Source organism: Sorex araneus, chromosome 2 (genome assembly GCF_027595985.1).
Source record: "Sorex araneus isolate mSorAra2 chromosome 2, mSorAra2.pri, whole genome shotgun sequence".
NCBI lineage: Eukaryota > Metazoa > Chordata > Mammalia > Eulipotyphla > Soricidae > Sorex > Sorex araneus.
Window position 1 is genome coordinate 207,116,647 of NC_073303.1, and position 17,110 is coordinate 207,133,756.

General features: G+C 53.5%; 2 protein-coding genes across 2 annotated transcripts in view; one reads left to right on the forward strand and one right to left on the reverse strand.

The window, feature by feature from the left end:
• The window catches only part of CCDC115 (coiled-coil domain containing 115), a 12,708-nt gene extending 11,400 nt beyond the window's left edge, over positions 1-1,308 (reverse strand). Inside the window, exons 1-3 of the mRNA XM_004615336.2 lie at positions 1,179-1,308; positions 1,005-1,108; positions 840-922 (exon numbers count right to left, since the gene is read on the reverse strand). Of these exons, the coding sequence (XP_004615393.2) occupies positions 840-922; positions 1,005-1,108; positions 1,179-1,292 (301 nt within the window). The 5' untranslated portion in view covers positions 1,293-1,308. The remainder of the gene's footprint in view (positions 1-839; positions 923-1,004; positions 1,109-1,178) is intronic.
• An 887-nt stretch (positions 1,309-2,195) lies between these two features.
• Positions 2,196-8,853, forward strand: IMP4 (IMP U3 small nucleolar ribonucleoprotein 4). Its single transcript, XM_004615335.2, has 9 exons — positions 2,196-2,326; positions 2,421-2,529; positions 6,706-6,789; positions 7,372-7,481; positions 7,558-7,690; positions 7,777-7,931; positions 8,026-8,120; positions 8,541-8,614; positions 8,700-8,853. The coding sequence occupies exons 1-9, from the start codon at positions 2,324-2,326 to the stop codon at positions 8,816-8,818; spliced, it is 882 nt and encodes a 293-aa protein (XP_004615392.1). The 5' UTR covers positions 2,196-2,323; the 3' UTR covers positions 8,819-8,853.
• The last annotated feature ends 8,257 nt before the right edge of the window (positions 8,854-17,110 follow it).

The window sequence follows — 17,110 nt, forward strand, 5'->3', positions numbered from 1 at the left end:
ATAATATTTCTGTGGAGAATGGAAAGAGTGAGTAACTGCAGTCTCTATAATCCTGAGTGTTCCTCAGGAACTGCCCCCATTTAAACACATTTTGATGGAAACTCATCTCACTATAAGTGTGGTGGCAGAAAACCTGGAATTCCTTAGGTGTGGCTCCTGGAGCAGGGCCTATGTTGACCTACCCAGATCCCAAGTTATTTTTTCTTCTTAATTTTTTCCTCTTCTGTGTTAATAGGGCTATTACAATAAACAGTCAAAGTGAAAACTGCCACATGAGGAGATTATTATAATGAGCATTATTATACACCAAGCCCCCAACATCTTATAGCCTAGTTCTCCCTCTCAGAGAACCTGGCAAGCTACCGACAGTTTTCCTGCCTGCACGGGTGGCAAGCTCCCTGATGGCGTATTCATACTGCCAAATACAGTAACAATGGATGGGTCTCACTCTCCTAACCTTGAAGAGCCTCTAATGCAGCACCACTTGGGAAGGGACGAGTAAGAGAGGCTGCTAAAATCTGCAGGGCTAGGACAAATGGAGGACGTTACTGGGCAGCTTGAGCAAATCGAGGATCAACGGGATGACAGTGATACAGTGGGTCGCCCTGGTCGATGCACAGGGATTACTCCTGGTGGTGCTCCAGGGACCCTATGGGATTCTGGGAATCGAACCCGGGTCAGCGGCTTGCAAGGCAAACGCCCTCCCGGCTGTGCTACCGCTCCAGCCCCTAGACGTGTATCTTCATTTGCACAGGCCCTGGCCTAGAAAGCGTCGCTCTCTGCAACTGCTTGGCGATCCTCAGACCGCATTACAGAACGGGGGCGTCCCCCTGACTCACCGGCGTCGCGGGGCCCCACCTCCTCGGGGGTCTGCGAGCTCGCTTTCACCACCCAGAACTTGTGCAGTCCGTCCTGGGCCTCGCTGCAAACGAGAGGGAGGCGGCTGGGCGTGGGCGCCGGCTCCAGCCCGGCCCGGCCCGGCCCGGCCCGCCGCAGGTGCTCACCAGGTGGACACGCGGACCTGCGGCTCCATGCGCGCCGCGTACTGCAGCGGCCCCACGGCCTTGGCGCCCATGGCGTAGCGGGCCTTGGACAGCGAGAACCAGCCCTGCGGGGAGAGAGCCGTGAGGCCGGGCCCCGCGCCCCCCCGCGCCGGCCGCCCCCCGCCCGGCTCCCACCTCCTCCACCCGGGCGTTCAGCGCCCCGCGCTTAGCCTCCAGGTCCTCCAGGTCCCGGAAGAGCTGCAGGAGCAGCGCATCCATCGCCTCCCGCAGCCCCCGCGCCTCCGCCATGGCCGTCTTCTCACGCCGGCCAATCACGGCCTAGCGCGGTCACGTGACGGCCAATAGGAGCTAGAGGCCCACGCGAGGGGCGGGCCCTCAGCGGCCGTTGCCCCGGTAACCGCCGAGGACGCGATACCATTGGGAAGGGGAATGAGGTCGGCGCTGGGACCCCGGGGAGTCGCAGCCCCGGCGGCCGGAGCCCGGCCCAGTTCTGAGCAGTCGCCTCGCCCCACCCCACCCCACCACTTTAAACACCTGTTTGTTTGGGTCACACGCGGCGATGCACAGTGCTTATTCCTGGCTCTGCACTCAGGAATTACCCTGGCTGTGCTTGGGGGACCCTATGGGATGCTGGGAATCGAACCAGATCGACCGCGTGCAAGGCAAACGCCCTCCCCGCTGTGCTATCGCTCCAGCCCCTGAACACCTTGTTCAGGACTTGTTGCAGGCATTCAACATGACAATCTCCATCCCATCACCACCGTCAGCTTCCCCGCATCATTGTACCCATCTGCCGAACCACCCCTCAAGCCTGCCCTCGTAGCAGGCCCACAGTCATTTATTTTTATACTGAGCAGCTGCATTTAAAACATAGACGGTTGCAGTGATGGAAGAAACGTAACGCGACCGTTTTAAGGGACCGTTTTAAGGTCTGAAGACCCCAAAAGGCGCCACGACCCTCCGGTCCGTGGCCCTTTAAAGTCGTTGGGCTGTTTCCTGCCGCAGGTTGTGATTATTTTATCAGCTTGTCATCCTAAAATTGCACGCCGTGCATTCCAGCAGTTGACGGCAGCGAGAAAGACCACCGCCGACCCGCTAACAAGGCAGGGACCCACGTGACGCGGAAGCGTGGCCAGGCCGGCCAATCGCCGCGCGAGCCACGCCCTGTCCGCCATCTTAACTTTGGGCAGCTGCGCCTGCGCCCTGGCGTTGTGGCGCCACTACGGCCGCTCGGTTGAGGGCGGAAGCAGAAACGCCAAGCTCGTGGCGCGAGCGGCGCGCCCAGGAGCTCCCGGGCCCACGTGGGAGCTGCGCGCAGGATGGTAGGGAGGATGCTCCGGCTCGGGGCGGGGGGCTGCGGGGCGGCGGGGGGCTCGGGGGGCCCCTGGGCCCGAGAGGCTGACCGCCGTTTCTCAGCTCCGCCGCGAGGCGCGGCTCCGCCGCGAGTACCTGTACCGCAAGGCCCGCGAGGAGGCGCAGCGGACGGCCCAGGAGAAGAAGGAGAAGGTCCGGCGCGCGCTCGAGGGTACGTCCGGCCCGCTCGGGTCCGCAGATGCCCTTTCGGATTTGCAAGGGCCCTTCCAGTCGCTTGGCAAATGACAGTTCAGATGACAATACCCAGCGTTCACAGCTTTGCTATTGTTTGTTTACAATGAGTGTTTCATCCCAGAGTCTTTTTTTTTTTTTTTTGCTTTTTGGGTCACACCCGGCGATGTATAGGGGTCACTCCTGGTCATGCACTCAGGAATCACCCCGGCGATGTACAGGGGTCACTCCTGGCTCATGCACTCAGGAATCACCCCTAGCGGTGCTCGGGGGACCCTATGGGATGCTGGGAGTCGAACCCCGGCTGGCCGCATGCAAGGCAAACGCCCTACCCGCTGTGCTATTGCTCCAGCCCCCGATTCTTAACTTTTATATGTCCCTGTCATTCAGCTGCCCGGTTTCCCCCCCCCCCCCCCCCCGCTGCTTTCATTAGTAGAAAGTAACGAATATTTTGTGTCGTCTGTAGTTCTGGTTCCCCTGCTGATTGTAACATGTTAACAATGATGTTAAGCTGTTAGCTCATGTGCAACTGAAGTTTATTTGTGTTTAAGTTTGGGAGATAACATTGCAATGCCACACATGGATCTTTCTGCCCCGGGTTGCATGGACGTGCGGAAAAGACAGAATCCCAGCACCTCTGGATTCTCTGTCTTGAGATTTGAAATGTGTCACCCACTCACTTAACTAGACACCGTGATGTGAAAAACAATCCAAAATGAAGCCACTTAAAAATAAGGTCAGAGTTTCTGGAGGGAAAATACTTACTGTTTGCACTGAAATAGCACTGGTGGCAAAAGCCTTTGGAGAATGGACATCTGATCACAAAGATAGTAAGCAGTTTTGTATAGGCAAGAATAGTGTTACTGACTTAAAAACGTAATTACTGTTTGTGTTGCAGTGAAGGAAGAAGGGAGCAATCTTTTGGGTAGTTCTAGTGTAGGAAGCTTCTATATTAAAGTTCCCATCTAAAGTAATGGAAGTCAAAAGGAGAGAGGGCGGGAGGGGAGGGAGAGAGAGCAAAACTGGATAGATGAGTGATGGAATACTGTACGACTGAAACCAGGTCATGAACTACGCATCACCTGGTGATTCAATTAAAAAAAATAAAAATTTGGGCTGGAGCTATAGCACAGCGGGTAGAGCGTTTGCCTTGCACGCAGCCAGCCCGTGTTCAATTCCCAGCATCCCATATGGTCCCCTGAGCACTGCCAGGAGTGGTTCCTGAGTGCAGAGCCAGGAGTAACCCCTGTGCATCGCCAGGTGTGACCCAAAATGAAAAAAAAAAATTAACTATGGAATAGCAGTTCCAAAGAAAGACAGTAACGGGCATATACTTCTTACTGTCCGGGCACAGTGAGGAATGTGCTTGGAGTTCACAGTGATTCATGACGGATGGAAACAAGCATAGCCCGGCTAGACCGTTTCCGTCCTGACATCTAAGAGCATCCTCTTTGCAGCTTGTTCTCCGACTCCTTAAGCAGCTTGGCTGGAGTGTAAATTCAGTGGCACAAGACCAGCAGGACACTGCGCTCTTGGTAGCTGTGTCCTACTCAGACCTGAAAGCTCAGGAGTCGTTTTCTTCTCTGTTCCATCTTGCGAACTTCCTTTACGGCCCTTTAACACTAATTATGGTTTTCTTTATAACCACGGAGCCTCATTTTCCTTTTTCCTTCCCACAACAATCAAGAACCAGTTTGTGGGGGAACATTTTTAAGTTTCTGCGTTAAGCGGATCGTGTTTCTTTAATCCTCCATAAATATTTGCCTGCTTTTCATTGATGTTCAGAAGTAGGGTGTGAAGTTGATACCACCTTGGAGTGTTGGTTTCCCTGGAAACGGTCCCACAGATGCCGCCCTCTCAGATGGGCCCTCTCATTTTTCAGTTGAGGGCTTGTGTTTTCCTCTGGTGGGTGGGAGGATGCAGGATGGTCTGGCTCGGGGTTGTGGGTGGGGGTGGGAGGGATGTATCGGGGATGGGCTGGAGGGAGGGGGGGTCAGGGATTCTCTGTTGAGTTTTCTCATGTGGAGGAATCTTCATGGATGAGAAAGTCAGATTTCCGCCTTCACACTTTCCAGCTAGACTTTTCAAACTCCAAGTTTTTTTGTTTTGTTTTGTTTTGGGGCCACATGTGGTGATGAGCCAGGGTTAATCCTGGCTCTACACTCTGGGATCGCTCCTGATGGTGCTCAGAGGACTGTATGGGATGCCAGGGATGGGATCTGGGTTGGCCACCTGCAAGGGGAGCACCTGATCCACTGTACTGTCTCTCCGGCCCCTCCAACTTTTTTTTTTTTTTGGTACTCGAAATAATCCTGGAGGTGCTCACGGGACCATATGGGGTGTCGGGGATTGAACCCAGGTCAGCCGCGTGCAAAGCAGACGCCCTTCCCGCTGTGCTATTGCTCCAGCCCTAGCCCTCCAACTGGTTTTATGTACAAAGATTATGGCCTTCATACTTTTACATTTTTCCAATAGCACAAAAATTGATTTAAAAAAATAATCAGTATAGCCGCAGTGGGGCTTTTTAAGATGCTAAGATTTGTCTTATTGTACTCAATCTGTGATTTTTAGAAAATAGAAGTAAAATGAATGGGATACTTATTTTTTCACTGATGCAGAGCAGGTAGGGCTTTTGCCTTACACGTGGCCGACCCGGGTTCCATTCCTCTGGCCCTCTCGGAGAGCCCGGCAAGCTACTTGAGAGTATCCCGCCCACACGGCAGAGCCTGGCAAGCTCCTCATGGTATATTTGATATGCCACAAACAGTAACAAGTCTCACAATGGAGATGTTACTGGTGCCCGCTCGAGCAAATCGATGAGCAACAAGATGACAGTGATACAGGGATATAGTGATACTCAAAAACATCTGAGGTCTTAACTGTTTCGTTGTCCTTTGTGTCCTTTTTGTGAAGGAGGACAACCCTAACTGTCCGATCCACGTTTCCTTCCATCTCTTCTCTGTGTCCCAAGAGCTTGGCTCCCAGAGTGTTTGCATCATTTGGCAACTGGGTGGAACTGAGCATCACTGTGGCTGAAGCTTCCGTTGTAGATTAGTGCCTGTTGCCAGCCCTTGGGAATTATCTGTGTCTCCTTTGGTCAGATTTAGGAAATGACTCTAAGCTTGGGTTCGTGGCGTTGTTTAAGAACTTTTCTTTCCTACACTCTCAGGCCTTGCTGTGCTCAGGCCTTACTCCTGGCTCTGAGATCGCACCTGGCAGGGCTCAGGGGACCCTATGGGGGATCGAACCCGGATCAGCTGTGCTACTGCTCAAGCCCCCTAAGACATGTTTCCTAAATGGAAGATTCCCCAGGGCAGGCTGAGACTCGCGCCCGCACTCAGCTCTGTGCTCCAAGCGGCTGTGTCTAGCCCCAACTGTCTTCAGAGGAAATGTTTTGGCTCAGAGCATCACAGCTACCCTTCTCACTGTCAGAGGGTTCCAGAGATTCCGGTAGACCCTCATACAGAGAACTTTGCTTTTTGGGGGGAGGGTCACACCTGGCGATGCACAGGGGTTACTTCTGGCTTTTCGCTCAGGAATTACTCCTGGCGGTGCTCGGGGGACCATATGGGATGCTGGGAATCAAACCCGAGTCGGCCACGTGCAAGGCAAACGCCCTACCGGCTGTGCTATCACTCCAGCCCCGAGAACTTTGTATTTGATGTTTAAAAATTTTTTTTAAAAATTGTTCTGGCTGCAGAAGCAAGTCATATTTATGGCTAAATAGATAGGAAGTCATCAAACCCCGAGACTCAGGAAACAACACAGGGACCTCTGGCTTCTGCTTGGTTTGGCGTGATCCCCCTTCCCCCCCTGCCGTCCCCATCCTGATCAGAAAGGAATAAGAAAGAGCTTTTGAGAGGCCCGAGAGATAGTATAGGGTATCAGAAGGTAGGGCGCTTGCCTTGCGTGTCCCCAATCCAGGTTCGGTTCCTGCTACCCCTGTATGGCCCCCTGAGCCCAGCAGGAGTGATGCAGAGTCAGGAGTCAGCCCAGAGCTTGGTCAGGTGTGGCCCCAAAATTACAAGAGAAAAAAGAACCAAAAAAGTTTTTTTCCTCGCCGGTGGGTAGAGATTGACAGGCCACAGGGTTGCGTCAGCCGAGAGCCGCTCACGGTTCCTTGTTTCATCTCACTGGCCCCTCTCTCTCCCCCCAGAGAACCGCCTGATTCCCACAGAGCTGCGCCGGGAGGCTCTGGCCTTGCAGAAATCCCTGGAGTTCGACGATGCCGGAGCTGAAGGTGACCGTCCCTGGCCTTGCAGACGGCCACTCTCTGCACTCAGCCCCGGCCTCCGCTTCCTTCCCCGCACCTGCTTCTGGAACGTTCCGCCCAGCTGTCCTTGGAACTCAGGCTGGGTGATGCCTCAAGATCCTCCCTGAGGCTCTTGGTTCTATTTTTCTGACACGCAGGTTTTACACGGTTCTCCGCTCTGCTCAGAACCCCGCCCACTGGGGTGCGAGCTCTGGTGGGGGTCAGCTCGGCCTTCTCTGCTCCGCGCCCTCCCGGGACAACGCGTGTTGGCCTTTCTGTTCACGCTCTCCCCTCCCAGGGATGCTGGTGTCCACTGCTCTGTCCCCACTTCCTGCGCTTGAAATGCCCCAGAGCCATCCAGCACCCCCTGCGGGTGTAGACCGCCCCTCTCTGCCAGTACCGTGGCATTGTCCACCCTGTATTCTGCACCTCCCGGGTGTGGGCGGCATCGCCCTGCCCTCCGCACCCAGTGTAGACCGCCCATGTTTCCCCGGGAAGAGCCGGCCACCCCCGTGTCCGTGCGTGACGTCCCCGATAACGCCCTGTGCTTGCTCCACACTCTCCCGTCAGGTGTCACCAGCCACGTGGATGACGAGTACCGCTGGGCGGGGGTGGAGGACCCCAAAATCATGATCACGACCTCCCGGGACCCCAGCTCCCGCCTCAAGATGTTCGCCAAGGTACCCGGCTGGGAGGGCCCAGGTTGCCGCCCGGGCCGGGCGCCCCCCGTCCTGACCGGGTGGTGTCCGCGTCCAGGAGCTGAAGCTGGTGTTCCCGGGCGCCCAGCGCATGAACCGCGGCCGCCACGAGGTGGGCGCCCTGGTGCGGGCCTGCAAGGCCAACGGCGTCACGGACCTGCTGGTGGTGCACGAGCACAGGGGCACTCCTGGTGAGGCCTCGGGGGCCGGGAGGGGGCGCGGGGGAGCGGGCGGTGCGCGGGCAGGCCGCTGAGAGCCCGCGCCCCGCCCCCCGCAGTGGGCCTCATTGTCAGCCACCTGCCCTTCGGGCCCACCGCCTACTTCACGCTGTGCAACGTGGTCATGCGCCACGACATCCCCGACCTGGGCACCATGTCCGAGGCCAAGCCGCACCTCATCCTGCACGGCTTCTCCTCCCGGCTGGGCAAGCGCGTGAGTCGGGGCCCCCGGGGGGGATGGGCGGGGGAGGGCCCGAGGGAGGCGGAGGGGCGGGCGATCACGGCTCTGCCTCCTCCCTGCACCCCAGGTCTCCGACATACTCCGATACCTGTTCCCCGTCCCCAAAGACGACAGTCGCCGCGTCATCACCTTCGCGAACCAGGATGACTACATCTCCTTCCGGTACGTCCCGGGCGGCCCCAGGGGGCCGCCCTCGCGGTGAACGCTGCTAGTGTGTGTGAGTCCTTTGCTCTGTTCATTCGGGTTTCGGGGCCGCACCCCCAGAGTGAGATCCTGAGCCAGGCGTAAACCTGGGACGGGCGTGCTCCGGGATCACTCCGGATGGGTCCGGGACCCGTGGGGGGTCAGACTCAGTGTGGCCGCATCCAGGGCGAGGAACCCTCCTACCTCCTGTGCTGCCGCTCGGCTCCGAGTGTTTTGCTTTCTTTCTTTCTTTGTCATTTTGGCTTGGGGGCTGACCCCCGCAGTGCTGGGGGCCTGGGCACGGTGGCAGGCCCCTGCCCTCTGCCTGCCGGGCGTACACTGCCCTTCCCGGCACACGCTGAGCCCTGCAGCCTTCACCCCGCCCGCCCCCCTGCCCAGGCACCACGTGTACAAGAAGACGGACCACCGCAACGTGGAGCTGACGGAGGTCGGGCCGCGCTTCGAGCTGAAGTGTGAGCTGGCGCCTGTCCCTGCCCGGCTGGGAGGAGCGGGCGGGGGTCCGGGTGTGGCCCTGGCTGACTGCCTCTCCCTCCTCAGTGTACATGATCCGCCTGGGCACGCTGGAGCAGGAGGCGACGGCGGACGTGGAGTGGCGCTGGCACCCCTACACCAACACCGCGCACAAGAGGCTCTTCCTCAGTGCCGAGGGCAGCTGAGGGCGGGGACAATAAAGTCTGGAATCCCGTCTCTGTCCCGGCTCTGCGTGACCGTGTCTGTGGGAGTGCCCTCCAGGTGGTGACTGCCCCAGCCGGGCACCCTGGGCACCAGGGACGTTCTCTGATCCGGGCAGGCGCGCCTCAGCCTTTGGGAGGGTTTGGGCCAGCCGGGGCCCGGGCACTGTGCTGCTGGCCCTGGGGTGGGTTCACGCTGGGCTCCCTACAGCAGGTGAGGTGCCCGAGGGGTGCTCTACCAGGAGGGCGTCCACACAGTGCTCGTGGCGGGGAGGGTGTGGGTCACATGGCGTTCATGGGGGCCTGGGCCTCATGATGTCCATAGAGGTCTGGTGTTCATGGGTGGGAGGGGGTCACAGTGTTCGTGGGTCTGGGAGTCACATGGTGTTCATAGGTGAGGGGTGTCACTCTTCACTGTTCATGGGTGTGGAAGTCACACCGTTGTTCATAGTGGTTCTGGAGTCATGGTGTTCATGGATGTGGGGCACACGGTGTTCATAGGGGTTTGGGGGTCATGGATGTGGGGTCACACAGTGTTCATAGGGGTTTGGGGGTCATGGATGTGGGGTCACACGGTGTTCATAGGGGTTTGGGGGTCATGAATGTGGGATCACACGGTGTTCATAGGGGTTTGGGGGTCATGGATATGGGGTCACACAGTGTTCGTGGGGGTTTGGGGGTCATGGATGTGGGGTCACACGTGTTCGTGGGGGTTTGGGGGTCATGGATGTGGGATTACACGGTGTTCGTGGGGGCTTGGGGGTCATGGATATGGGGTCACACGTGTTCGTGGGGGTTTGGGGGTCATGGATGTGGGTCACATGGTGTTCATGTTTGGGAGTCATATGGTGTTCATGGGTGCGGGAGTCACACGGTGTTCATGGGTAGGGTGTCATGGTATTCCTAGTGCTTTGGGAGTCCGATGTTCATGGGTGTGGGGGTCACACGGTGATGATGGTCGTGGGGGTCACACACTGTCCATGGGGGATTGTGTGACCCTGACATTCCCTGGAACGATGGCAGTCGGTACCTGTGCTCCCTTCCCTGCTTTGTGGCCCACCCTTCTGGGCAAGGCTAGGTGCTCCCTCTGCCCCCCCCCCGCCCATTTTCCCAGGCTGTACCCAAGGCCCTGGTTCTGCCCCGTGGGTGTCACGGCCCATCGAGTGTGCGCGGGGAAGCTTGCTGGCAGTGACGCGTGAGACATTGCCTGGGAAGGCAGTGGGCAGATGTCGCCTCGGGGAGGTTGGAGAGGGTGGGAAAGTGTCCTGGAAGCAGCAGGGTGCCGGGAGCTGGGCTGGTTGGACAGACAGAGCGAGCCTGGACCGACCTGCGAGCCTGGGGGAGAGCGGCTCGGGGCACTCGGGGAGAACAGTTGGGCCGCGAGGGCTGTGCCGCCCCCTTCGGGACGGTCTCTTCATACAGGCGTTAGTCTCTTTCAGGGCTGCCCGGCCCATCTCCCGCCACAGGAGCCAAGGGCGTTGGGGGGTGGCTTGGGGATAGGGCACCTGCTTTGCACCCGTCCAGCCCAGGCTTGAACCCTCGGTACTGCCTGGTGCAGACAGAAAAGGAAGAGGACGGTGTTGGCGTCTGGGGAGCCCTCGGTGGGCTGGAGCGTGACCTTGCATGTAGGAGCCCTGGGTTCGGTCCCCTCTGACACCACCCCCAAGGCATTTCCAAGCGTGATTCCAGAACGGGGGCGGGGAAGTGCCGTGAAGGCCTTTGGGGAAGGTGTGGAGATTCTGACACAGAAGTAGAGGCATATCATGGCCCCACCGGGTGTCACAGCTGCCACTGATGGAGTGGCTGAGAGCACGACTCACCTGAGGGCCAGGTCCGTGCCTTCTGTGTCCATCCCTGTCCGTCTCTCACCCCTTGTGTCCTCCAGTAAGTGACTCTGTTCTTGGCGGTCACTGCACTGCCTGGGCTCTGCCCCGTCTCTGTGGGATCCTGAGCTTGTACATGTGCAGTCACTGAAGTGTGAGGCTACCGGAAAATGTACGTGACCTCCTCAGCTTTACTTTTCCAAGACCTTTTTCCCAAGGAAGACCCCATTGGTGCATTCTAGGAATTAGGGGTTGACCTGGCTTCAAGGCTGCCTGATACCCGGCTGCAGGTATGCGACACTACAGACAGGACGGGACCATCCTTCTCCCTCTTTCCTTCTTTTATTTTTTTGGCAGGTAGTTTCATAAGATTGATAGGGCGTTTGCCTTGCATGCAGCCGACCTGGGTTCGATTCCTTCGTCCCTCTCAGCCCAGCAAGCTACCAAGAGTATCCTGCCCGCACGGCAGAGCCTGGCAAGCTCCCCGTGGCGTATTCGATATGCCAAAAACAGTAACAGTAAGTCTCAATGGAGATGTTACTGGTGCCTGCCCAAGCAAATCGATGAGCAACGGGACGGCCTGTGACAGTGCTACAGTTTCCTAAGAAGGAAAGAGACAGATTGGGCCCCGATACTCAGAGTGACATCTCACCACACCACAGTGACCGAGAAAGGCGTCTGGTCCCACCTGCAGCAGGGCCAGAGCAGTACTTGGCAGGCAGGGCGCTCGCCTGGCACACAGCTGACCAGGGCTCAATCCTTGGCATCCTGTAGGTTCCCCAAGCATCGCCTGGAGTAATTCCTAATTAATGCTTAATTAATTTTTATTATTGTTGGCTTTTGGGCCACACCTGGTGATTGATGCTCAGGAGTTACTCTCGGCTCTGCACTCAGGAATTACTCCTGGTGGTGCTCAGGTGAGTGTGGGATGCTGGGGATCAAACCTAGGTTGGCCGTCTGCAAGGCAAGCACCCTACTGGCTATACTGTTGCTCTGGCATCTTTTTGTGTGTTTTAAATTATAGTAAAATATTAAAAGGAAAATAACTGCAAGTGCTTTCATATTGCGGGTTTTTTTTTTTTCTTTTTTGGTCACACCTGGCGATGCTTAGGGGTTACTCCTGGCTTTGCACTCAGGGATTACTCCTGGCGGTGCTTGGGGACCATATGGGACGCTGGGAATCGAACCCGGGTCAGCCGCATGCAAGGCAAACCTGCTGTGCTATCTCTCCAGCCCCTGTTTGTATTTTTGTGTCAAAGTTATAAAAAATACTGGAGTAAACTTGCTAATATATATATATATATATATATATATATATATTTTTTTTCATTTTGGGTCACACCCAATGATGCACAGGGGTTACTCCTGGCTCTGCACTCAGGAATTACTCCTGGGGGTGCTCGGGGGATGTGGGGAATCGAACCCGGGTTGGCCACATGCAAGGCAAACGCCCTACCCGCTGTACTCACTCCAGCCCTTTCCTAATATATTAATGATGGTTGAAAGCCACCGAGAATTAGGTGTGCTAGGGAAATTTATTCCATGTCTGTGTGTTTGGAATGCTTGTGAAAGAATAGGTTTATTTTCACTGTACTAAAAAAAATTATGCACAACATGCATTTTAGGTTCTGGTTCCCTAAATGCTACAGGGATCATCGTGACCATCCCCTTTCCTCTTCCTTTAAAAGGTTATTCTAGGGGGCCAGAGAGATACTGCAGTGCTTAGGGCTCTTGCCTTGCCTGCAGCTGGCCCGGGTTCGATTCCAGATACATTTGGTGCCCTGAGCAACACCGGGAAGCCTGAGTGCAGAACCAGGAATAATTTCTGTGCATCACCAGTTGTGGCCCAAACCCTCCCCTCGCCCCGCCCCCAAGGTAGTATATTCTAGAAGTAGAGTTTCTGGTCTCAAAGAGATGTACAAATCTAAGCCATTTATTTTCTGGTTTCTGGGGCAACACCCAGCTGTGCTCAGATATTACTCCTGGCTTTGTGCTCAGGGGCCACTCTTGGCAGTGCTCAGGGAACCATATGGGATGCTCGGGATTGAACCTGCGTCAGCTGTGTGCAAGGCAAGCGCCCCCCCCCTCCCCGTTTCTACTATTGCCTTGGCCCTAAGTCTAAGCCCCTTGATGTTTACTGTCAGATAGTGGGTGGGAAGAGGTGGGAAGAGACCATTTTGACCAAGCTGGCAAAGATGAGTGATATGGTTGGTGAAGGTGGTAGGTCTTATAATCCCTAGGACTTAAAGTGCAGTTTCCAAATTTCAAAGTAGTGACACACATTTATTCTCCCCCATGCATGACCCCTAGGAGTGTGGCGGACATACTCCACAGAAGGCACTTGTTGGGAACCAAAGGGGCCAAATCCACACTTGGCAGGGGCAAAGGCCTTAATATCCATCAACAGGAATGCAGTAACATGAGATAATATTAATGACGCAGTATCATGAGATTACATATAGGACTACAGTAACAGATGAGATCACCTCCAGGACTGCAGTGACACCTGAGATCACACCCAAGACTTCAGTGACACCTGAGATCACACCCAGGACTGCAATAACATATGAGATCACCTCTAGGACTGCAGTGACACATGAGATCACCTCCAGGACTGCAGTGACACATGAGATCACATCCAGGACTGTAGTAACACATGCGATCAAATCCAGGCTGGATCACTGCAGCTCCTGAGAGTGCAGTAATGATGCTGCAGGGTCCTGGGTGTGGCTGTATTGGCCTGTGTGTAGACTGCTGTGCCTTCCTGGAGGGCGGGCACACTGGGCAATCAGGGGAGAGACTTTTCCTGAGTGATTCTGTGGGTATAGAGCTTGTTTATTTGCTCAGCACTTGAGAGCTGCTTCCTGCTCACTTTCCTTTGGGGTCCAGGTGAGGCACTGCATTTAGTCTGTTGGTTCTCAAGAGTGTAAGAATATTTGGGCTGGAGCCAGAGTTACAGCAGGTATGAGACTTGCCCATATCAGGTCTGGGTTTGTTCCCTGGCACCCCATATTCTCCTGAGCACTGTCAGGAGTGGTCCATGAATGCAGAGCCAGGAGTAAGCCCTGAGCATCGCTGGTTATTGTCCCCAAACAAAACAAGCAAACAACAAAGAATATTGTTAGCTATTTCTCCAGTACTGATTTTTCTTTAAATGGTAAAAGTAACAGCTTCAGGTTAGAGGAACAACCCACTTTCCTTCTTCCCCAATTACGGGATGACCTCTACTGAGCTGACAGACAAGCCCTAACCTCACCGTAAGCTCTGGTTAGGGACCGGGGACGTTTGTAGCTCAGCGGTCAATTGCAGACTTTACATGAGCCCCTGGATTGGACCCTGGTACCAGTTCCACCCCCCCAGCCCCCAGCCCCTTGTCCCAACCGCATGTGGTCAGACGTTTTTTATTTATAGTGTTGTTTAAACCCCAAAAGGACCATGTGAACAACATTCTGAAACCGTTTTCTGCCTCTCAGTACACGATGCCTCTGTGTGACTGAGCTCAGCCCCTCAGATATGTCACCTCAGACAGCTGGTGACAAAGTATTTCTTTTCTTTTAATGAGTGTTTTTTTCAAGTTTCCTGTTTTTATTTCCATAAGCTTTGCTTCAAAGCACAACATTGAAGATATCTCTGTGCATGCCTGTGCAATATATTTGAGGAATTTTTCCTTTTAACATTCATAGGCGCCGCTGCATGGCCCTTCAGAAGGCTTGTCCTGGCCACTGTCTTGTGCTCTCAGTGCCTGTCCACCGTGCTTTTGCCCATGCTGGGCACTGTCATCCTTTATATCTTTGCCCAGGTCTACATGCAAACCAGCTCCCATTTAAGTTTTCGTTTCTTTTTTTTTTTTTTGGCGGGGGGGAGAATGCATACCCAGCAATGCTCAGGGGTTATTCCTGGCTCTGTGCTTAGAAATTACTCCTGATTGGGCTCTGGGGACCGGATGGGGTGCCCAGGATCAAACCTGGATTGGTCATATGCAAGGCAAATGCCCTACCCACTGTACTACCTGACCCCCGTTTGCATTTCTTTAATTTAAATGATGCATATCATTTCAAAGACTCAGTGGCCATTCATGTGTATGTTTTTTCCCGGACCTATTTGTTGCTTGCCTCTATATTGATTGGAATCTTACTTGTAGGAAACTGTAAGTATATACAAGAGGAGGAAGCCCTGAGCCTGTCCCACTGTTTACCAGGCTGATTTACTTAGCCCCACCCACTTTCTATATTTACTCCCTTAGGTTTGTTTATTTTGGGTCACACCCAGCAGTGCTCAGGGTTCCCTCCTGCCTTTGTTCTCAGGAATTTCTCCTTGTAGGCTTGGGGCATATAGGATGCTAGGGATCAAACCCAGCTATGTGCAAGGCAAGTGCCCAACCCGCTGTACTATTGCACTAGTTCCTCTATAGGAGTTTTATCTTGAAGCAAATCCCAGAGAGCATCCTTTCATGCACAAATAGATTCACCAATAACAGTAATGCTATTTTCATCTAAGTAAAAGTCAAAAAAATGGGCCAGAGATTGTACAGCAGGTATTGCGCTTGCTTTGCATGTGGCTGACCTAGCATTACAGATGGTCCCCTGAGTACTGCCAGGACTGATCCCTGAGCACAGAGCCAGGAGCAAACCCTGAGCACAAACCTAGAGTGGCCCTCAAGCAGCAACAAAAATGTCAGCAGTTTATCAAGGCCAGGAATAGAACTCCGAGGGTCGGAAGGCATCCCTGGCATGTTCAGGGCCAGGGTTCAAGCTCTGGCACTGCACAGCCTCCTGAGCCCCGTAAGATGGGAACTCCGTGGCCCTTGGAACCCATGGGGAGGCCCGCAAAATTAAAAAAAAAAAAAAAGAGTCTCACATTCTCTATCGAAAGTGGTTCCAAGACATAATAAGCCCAAGAAAACCAAAGGCAAATTTGTTTTTGGGTAATGTAATATGGGAAAGCGTCACGAATTGCAAGCAGTTTAAACTGATATCAAAAATGATTTTCTATGGGGCTGGAGCGATAGTACAGTGGGGAGGGTATTTGTCTTGGCACGAGGCCGGCCCAGGTTTGATTCCCAGCATTCTATATGGTCCCCTGAGCACCGCCAGGAGTGATTCCTGAGTGCAGAGCCAGGAGTAACCCCTGAGCATCGGCGGGTGTGACCCAAAAAAGAAAAAAAAAAAAAGCTTTTCTAAATTGCTTTGCCCTAAACTTTCAGTGAAATTATATCTCATGTTATTGTGTGCAATACTTATTCATATATATAAAATACTTTTATGTCATGTACATATGACATGTACATATGTATTTATAAGAATATTGTACATGTTTATATATATTTATGTAACATGTGTATATTGTTGTGTACAGTTGTATGAAATTGTAAGAAAGCATACATATATGTATGAAAACATTTTGCAATCATAAAGGTCAGCAGTTATTCTAAATTATGTATCACATGATCCAAATACATCATTTCAAATACCCACTTTTCCCTGATCACAGTATATTTATTGAACTGTGTTACTAGGATCCAAATTTAGATCCATTCATTGAAAATTAACATATCGCTTCTTAAGGATTAGCCTTAGCTATTTTACTTATTTTTTAATTTTTATTTTTGTTCGAGCAGTGCCAGGGATTGAGCCCAGACTGCACCCGTGCCTGGCAAGTGCTGTGCCTCTGAGACACCTCCTCAGCCTTTTTCTGTTCTTTTATTTATTTTGCTTTGGGGGCCGCATTCTGACTTGCTGAGGGGCAATTCCCTGGTTCTGTGCTTGGCAGGCCAAGTGGTACCCAGGGCGTTGAATGTCTTTGTTATAAATAGCATCATCGAGATAGAATCCATATCACGGTTGCCATGTGAAGTGTTCACTTCTGAAATATTCACAGGGTTGTACGAGTATCATCGCAATTCAAATTTATGATAGTTTTGCTCTTCCTAGAAGAAAACTCATACCAACTAGCTGTGACTCCCCAGTGCCCCAGCCACGTGTCTACCTTCAGCTTCTTGCAACCCCAATTTTGTCTTCCTAAACTTGCCTGGACTGGGTAGTTCATAGTAATGAGATCATGAGATGTGTGGTCTTTTGTGGCTTGCTTCTCTTAGCATTAAGGTGTTTTTTTGTTTGTTGGTTTTTTGTTTTTTTGTTTTTTTTTTCTCCACACCCAGCGATGCTCAGGGGTTACTCCTGGCTCTGCACTCAGGAATTACTCCTGGCAGTGGGACCATATGGGATGACGGGAATCGAACCCAGGTCGGCTGTGTGCAAGGCAAATGCCCTACCTGTTGTGCTATCACTCCAGTCCCTGGATTCTTTTCTTACACTAAAGTTTCAAATTAGTTCTTACTTTCGTACAGGAAAGTGAATGTGTGTGTATATGTGTGTTGTATGTTATATTTTCTGTATATTATACTTTCGCTATATACATCTTACATAAACCTTAGGGTTTAAACCTTTAAGAATTT

Coding starts and splice junctions, on each gene's coding strand:
- IMP4 (XM_004615335.2), top strand. Junction 6,790..7,371: donor CGACGATGCCGGAGCTGAAG/GTGACCGTCCCT, acceptor CTCTCCCGTCAG/GTGTCACCAGCCACGTGGAT. Junction 7,932..8,025: donor CCTCCCGGCTGGGCAAGCGC/GTGAGTCGGGGC, acceptor CCTGCACCCCAG/GTCTCCGACATACTCCGATA.